Genomic DNA, 6,819 nt, shown 5'->3' with positions numbered 1-6,819 from the left:
ATGGATATGAAGCTCAGAGCTGTTGCACTTTCTCTGTAATCAATGCCCTACAATTGGCTTGCCGGAAGCATTTTATTTTAACCTGACGAGTACTTTGGGCAGGTGATGAAATTAACATAGGTACCTCAAGTCAAAGACCTGCGTGTGCTGCGTTTTGGTTTGTTGTTTTGGTGGGTTTTTTGGTTTTCTTTTTAATTTGGGGTTTGTTTGTTTTTTTTAAAGCTTTTCTATGTAGCATTATATTTTACTTGTTTTGATATTATGCTTTCTGGACCCCATCAGTCTGTTGAAAGAAAAACCCAAAAAGTTAGTATCCTCCTTTTTTCTCCCTGCAGTATGTGGTTCTAAAGGTCACCCTACATTAGGAATCTTTCCCCAAGCACACTGAGGAAAAGGGTACTATGCATCTCAGCAGGCCGCGCCGCTCAGATCTTTGTGTTCATGCTGCTTCCTCGGTTTCCTTCTCCACATCACCCAAGGGTGGGTACCTTCAGTGCAAAGTTGTGGCATCTTAACTTTCACACACAGACCTCATGGGTGTCCGTCCTTTGAGTCAGTAGCATGGCCCTAAAGGCACTGACAGGGTGCAGCCGCTGGGCAGTCTGGCCTTGGAGCGGCCGCCGCCTTTCATGTCTTTCTTTCTCAGCAGCCGCTGAGCAGTCTGGCCTTGGAGCGGCCTCCTTTCGTGTCTTTCTCGGCACTCACCCACATTGACCTGGTTGGGTGGTCTGCATGGACAAGACAGCTGGTGAGAAAAGCTGAATGCTGAGACACCGTGCATCTCTTGTCGTGTTTAAGCTTAGCTGGGTCCTTTCAAGTTTGTTTTCACAGCTTACTAGGTTAAATAGTTTGCACTATTTTTGCAATAAATTCATGGGAAACCTAACAGCTACTTACGTTGTTCTTACTGTGTGTATAAACTAATACTGAAAGTTTGGTATAGTGTTTTTCACCTCCTTCTGTAGTCCCCCTAACATGCACAGAATGCTGTAAATCTGATAAAATATGTGAATGATATTTTATAAAGTTATTTTGTATGGTGTCAATTTTGTTTTGCCGCATAGTATGTCAGCAAAAAATAAATAAAATTCCTCATATTTACAGCTGCCTATTCCAAAGATGTCTAGTTACTGTCTCCCTTGAGAGCACTGGCAAATGCACAAGCTGAGTCCAGTGTCCCTGGCAGAGTGCATCCTTCCCCTGTTCCGCAGAGCTCTGTACCACCCAAGGACCAGAAGTGTGGGGTGTAAAAGAGCTGGGGTGTCTACACCAGCAGCACAGAGAGACATGAGAAGTCATTCAGTTGAGCCCGCCATGAGCAAGGCTCTGATCTGAGCTCCAGACTGTGAAAACTGACACCTGATTTTTCCCCCCCTGCATGAAGCTAGCTAGCTCTGTTGACCTATGTGGTGTAAACGTGGTGGTGCTCTCAAGTCCCTGGAAGCTTCTCCAGTATGACTGAAAAGTGAAGGTGGTGTCAGAAAAAGGGGGGTGGGGGGACTCAGGCAACTAAAAGTCCCTAGAATGAACTGAACATTTGCTGTGGCAGACCTGTGACCACAGCAGCAACAGACAAATGACGCCTAATGCTCTGCTTTGTTAATCCAGTCTTTTCAACTGGAACTGTGGTTGCCAGGGTAACATGGGGATGGAGATGCTGGAAAGAGAATCATTTTTAAAAACAGATGTGGAAGGTAAAGTAGACAGGATCTTACTGTCTTTAATCCCAGCACATAGGCAGAGGTAGGGAGATCTCCGAGTTCTAGGCCAGCTAGGGCTACACAATGAGACCCTGAAGGGGAAAGAAGAAACGTGGTCATTAGCATGTAGAGGCAGAGATTAACCAAGGGTGGCGTGGAAATATTTGGGGTGTTTTGTGTATTGAATAGTGAGCAAGACTGACAGGCCCTTATAATATACCCTGATTTTTGGGATGTTGAGGCAGGATTACAAGTACCAGGCCAGCCTTGGCTACATATGCAAGACTATTCAAAAAAAAAAAAAAACCCTCCCCAGTGTTCAGCAAACACAGAAGACTTTTTTCAGTTGCATGGGATTGATGAGCTGGGCTCTCCTCTGGGAATGGGGCAGCTACGTACATGCTGCTGCTGTTTGTTTTGGTGCCCAGAGTCCAGTGGCCCTGTGCCTGCTAAGCATGAACTCTGTCTGGTTCATATCTCCAGCCAGAAATGCTAACTCTGAAATTTCACAAAATTATCAGTAAGACATCAGAAAAAGCAAAGAACCTAAATTTACTCCAATAAAGCCTGTTACTGTAAAATACATACAGACCTTTAATGGAAAAGGAAAAGCAAATTCTGTACAATAAAAATGCATAGTCCATTTCTTAAAAACTACAAAAAATTCAAAGGTAGCACAATGTACATGAGCTACATGTGTAGCCATTTGTGAGAACAGGTGTCCCTGGGATCAGACAGCTGACATGGATCTTCCAGGTCCTCCTGCAAGTTCAACATGAAGCTCAGGGGTATGTGCTGCTGTACCCAAAGCCACAGCAGTGCCATCTGCCCATGGCTCTTTCCTGCTAGGAGAGGAGATGGCTCCAGTCCTTCCCATTGCAAGAGGGAAGACAAGCTCCAAGTCTGCTAGTGGCCGCCACTTCCCAGCTGTGAGTCTGTCCTTGCGCTTCTCACGGGGACTCACTCGGAGCACTTCTTGCTGGCTTAAGCCAGTACTTCACCAATGTCACTTTCCTCACCATCATTTTCTTCTTCCTCTTCTTCCCTCTTCTCTTTGAGCATTTTCAGGTACTTACTAGCTAAAATCTTCTTCGGTAATATATCTTTAAAAAACAGGAAGTATGTCAGTAATTGCTTATGGTGAACTATGAAACAATTTCAAAATGTACTAGTTCCAACTTAGAATACCTTCTAAAGGAGATGGAATCACAGAAACGGGTTGTTTTCTGGTGCATGCTAATACAGACCTGTTCACATTCCACAGCTGGACAGTGCTTCTTTGACCTGATTTGTGACCCACCCTGTCCAAGCAAGCTGAGGAAGGATGGACTGGCCCCTGGGCTAGACAAAGCTCTTTCTATCCATGGCTGCATGTACCAGTTGCTGTTGGTGTGTGGGGGAACAGGACAAAGTACACAGCTCTGAGCGAGTCTGCTAGTCAGCCAACCATCTTGTATACACTGCCAACTTCTACAGTTCATGGGGGGCTCAAACAGAGAATGCCACAAACTCCTTCCTGTGCTAGGTCAGATAAACCGATAGAGACAATAGCGGGACAAAAAACCTCACTATGCATATTTTTTGTTTTTTAAACCAGAAAGTCCCAAAGACTAGGTACCTGCGAGAAACTGAAGGGTCTCCGAGTCCTCTGCAGTGCTGGCTAAGTCACTGTATGTCAGTGCTTTCTTGGCTTTCCCACTGCCGTGTCTGTAGGAACAGGTGGCTAGATACTGAACAAAGAGTTCCTAAACCAACAACAACAAAAAAAGTCAAATGAAAGGTCAACTTTGAAAACTTGCCACAGACTTTCTAAGCTTAAAATTCCATTAATACTTCTGATTATCTTGGTTCCTCAAATTAAATTACAGGAAATCAGTTTAGAGGAGAAAGAGACATGAGATCAGAAAAGAAGCATGCCTGGGTAGAGCAGGAGGCAGCTGAGCTTAGGTGTGCAACACGGACAATACTTACAAGTGATCATGAACAATGGCTCTGGTTTCAGGGGAGTGCTGTGGTGCACACGTATCATGCCAGCACTCTGGAGGTGGAGGCAGGAGGCACAGGAAAGCAAGGGCAGCTATGGATACAGCACAAGTTCCACTCAGGCCAGTCTGAGATACAGGAGCTATCTGAAACCGGTGGTGGGGGTGGGGTGGAGTGTCCCCAGCCACTACAATAAATGGAGCGAACATTCAAAAATTCTGCCTGCCAACGATTTTATTTAGCTTACAGTTTATTGAGACAAAGTCTCACCCTGTAATCCAGACTAGCCTTGAATTCCTGGAGATGCCCCTGCCTCAGTCTCTCATGTGCCTGGATTACAGATGTGAACTCACATGTTATCTGTATCTCGGAAACAAATTTTCAGTCTACTTGAATCCCTTGTGGAAGGGTGTTCACTCACCCTCAACCAACCAACCTCCTCAATCCAACAACCTCAAGCTGAAAAGTGACATCTCAATTTGCCGGTGTACTCTGGGGGGGACCTGACAAGACTCAGAACTGAGCCCTTCCCAAGGTTCAGCTAGGAAGGGATGAAAGAAGCATCTGCATAGTTCTTAGATCCTTAATGCTAGGATGAATCTGAACGGAAGCTTTGAGTCCCGGGACCACACAGAAACAAGTAGCTCCTCCATGATCTTGACGATTTAAAAATAGACGTGTTTTGTAAATAGTATACCATTGTCTAAAAGGGGCTTGTCATCCTAAGACTGCTATTTGGCGGTCCCAGACCTGTCCAAGGACAGTGGAAACTACTGTATTTTGCCAGGCTGTACTCTGTGCAAAGTGACAAGATTTGCACCCACACTGGTCCTGCTTCAAAGCATTGTAAAAAATACTACTTTAGTAGAAGTATAAGCTGGAAAAACGATCTAGAGGTAGTTATTAAGGCCAGGTCTCCTAACAACAGGAAGATTCCTGGACCACCACTAACAAGACCAAACTTTAAACAAGAAGCGGTAGTAAGAATTTTTAATCCAGGCTGGTGGTGGTGGCGCACGCCTTTAATCCCAGCTCTTGAGAGGCGGAGGCAGGCTGATCTTTGTGAGTTCGAGGCCACCCTGTTCTACAGCGTGAGTTCCAAGGCAGCCAGGGCTATTCACAAAGAAACCCTAAATCGAAAAACCAAAATAAAAAAAGGGAAAAAAAAAAGAATTTTCAATCCCAGCACTCAGAAGGGTTTGGTAGGGCTGCTGTAGAATAACAAGTGGCCAAAACCAAATAAGCTGGGCTTGGTGGTGCCTGCCTTAAATCCCAGCACTCGAGAGGCTGAGGCAAGCGGATCTCTTTCGAGTTTGAGGCAATCCTCGTCTACACAGTTCGGGGATAGAGAAACATAGTGCGACCTGTCTCAAAATATAAAACAAAATAAAAATGCAAAGCGATCGGTGTTGGAAGGGGGCTGTGCGGTTAACACTTGTCTCTGAAGTCGAACTTGTGACCACCTGCTGTCTACACAGACCCTCACAGCGTGCGGAGGCCTGGGGATCCGGAGACGGCCAGGCGCACCACCCCGGAAGCTTCGAGAGCCCGCATCACCCCGCCGCGACAGAAACCGGGGGCAGAACCCGCGCAGCCGCAAAAGGGAGGCTGGGCGCGCGCGCGAGGCACGGCGGGAATGACGCGCTGGGGCGGGACGCGAGGAACGCTGGGAGCGAAGTGAGGACGCAGAGCGGAAGCAGCCTAGCGGAGGCGCGGCGCGGGTGGGCGGGGCTGAGACCACGATGGGGGGGGGGGGGGTTGGGAGCGCGCAGGCGCGAGAAGGAGGCTGGGGCGCGCGGCCCCCGCAGGGCAGCCGTCAGGCCGGGCGTGTGCGGAGCCCGGGGGGCGGTTAGTGCCCGCACCCGCCCCTCACGCCGCCCCGCCGGCCGCTCACCGTGGCCTTGGCCGTGAGCACCAGCGCCTCCTGGTTGATGCTGGACACCTCAGGAGAGCTCTTCATGATGACTCGGATGCGGGACAGGGGCAGCGACACGAGCCGCTGTTCCCCGCACTTGTCCTTACCCACGGCCGCGTCCGCCATCTTCTGCGTCCGGGCGGTCCGTGATGCCCCGCGCGTCCGCGCCTGCGCAGACGCCGTGGCGCGCGGTGGCCCGAAAGCTTGGGTGAAGGCACCCAGGAAAATCCCCTCGGAAACGCCGCGGCTGCCGACCGGAAGAAGCGCTTCCGGGCCTCCGACTGCGTTTGGGAATCCCCGAGCTGCACAGGCCGGCCCCTTCAAATGCCAGAGAAAGAGAAATGTGATCTGAGGCCTCGTTCTGGAGGTCGCCAGCAAGCATGTGCCACACTGGTAATCAGATGGACGGTGGCCGGAGCAGGAAGGAGCAACGGTTTGGCCAGGGGAGTAGGGAGAAGTGGTCTCTGCCCGTGCCTCGAGGCCCGTGGGGATTAGCCTGTTAAAGAGGTGGCTGAGCTAGATGGCCCTTGAGCGCCCTGTAAGCCCACCACAAAACCAAGAGGGTCACCAAGCGTTCGAGGCCAGCGCAGCCACACATGACCTTGTTGAAGAAGATGGACCATGTCTGGAGGAATAGGAAGCAAAGAAGGTAGAATGAAGGCTGTTAGAAACATATGAGCAAGTGGTAATCCGTAGGACAGTGTTCAAGAATAGCAGGAAGTCGTGGGCCAGGGCGGGTGGAACCATGAGACCGTGGGCTTCAGCCTAGATAGGTTGTGAAGTAAAGTTGGTGCGGCCCAGAGAGGACAAAACTCCTAAATTGGCATTAAATTTAACTGGAGGAACTAAATGCGCAGGGTTTCGTAGGTTGGATCGTGTTAGGGTTCAGTGTTGTCTTTATCATCGTGTACCTGGCCCAAATAAGCACAAATAGAGCTGGCCCTCAGGATCTTTGGGGGATCGGTTCTAAGATCCCCACACAGACTGAAATTGCACTTGCTTAAGTCTTTTAAATACAGAAGGTGACAGTTGCATAGAGCCTAGGCCCTGTCTCCTCATACAATGCTTGTCCTCTCTTGTTGCCCTGGATAAGTGCTTTGTGAATGCCATATGAGCAGTTGCCAGATGGTTAGGGAACAATGAGCAAAGGTTGCTGTATGTCTCCTCAACAGACTTGATCCCCCCCCCCCAAAACCGTGTATTCCAGGTTGGTTGAAGTCC

At 49.1% G+C, this 6,819-nt stretch overlaps 1 protein-coding gene across 1 annotated transcript; it reads right to left on the bottom strand.

The window, feature by feature from the left end:
- Positions 1-2,270: 2,270 nt before the first annotated feature.
- Chrac1 (chromatin accessibility complex subunit 1) lies at positions 2,271-5,767 on the bottom strand. Its single transcript, XM_075959475.1, has 3 exons — positions 5,578-5,767; positions 3,319-3,445; positions 2,271-2,803 (listed from the first exon to the last, which is right to left on the bottom strand). Exons 1-3 carry the CDS (start codon positions 5,722-5,724, stop codon positions 2,685-2,687), a joined length of 393 nt encoding a protein of 130 aa, XP_075815590.1. The 5' UTR covers positions 5,725-5,767; the 3' UTR covers positions 2,271-2,684.
- Positions 5,768-6,819: the final 1,052 nt, after the last annotated feature.

This window comes from Microtus pennsylvanicus, chromosome 2 (assembly GCF_037038515.1).
Source record: "Microtus pennsylvanicus isolate mMicPen1 chromosome 2, mMicPen1.hap1, whole genome shotgun sequence".
Lineage (NCBI taxonomy): Eukaryota > Metazoa > Chordata > Mammalia > Rodentia > Cricetidae > Microtus > Microtus pennsylvanicus.
This window is presented reverse-complemented; position numbering and strand designations above follow the sequence as displayed.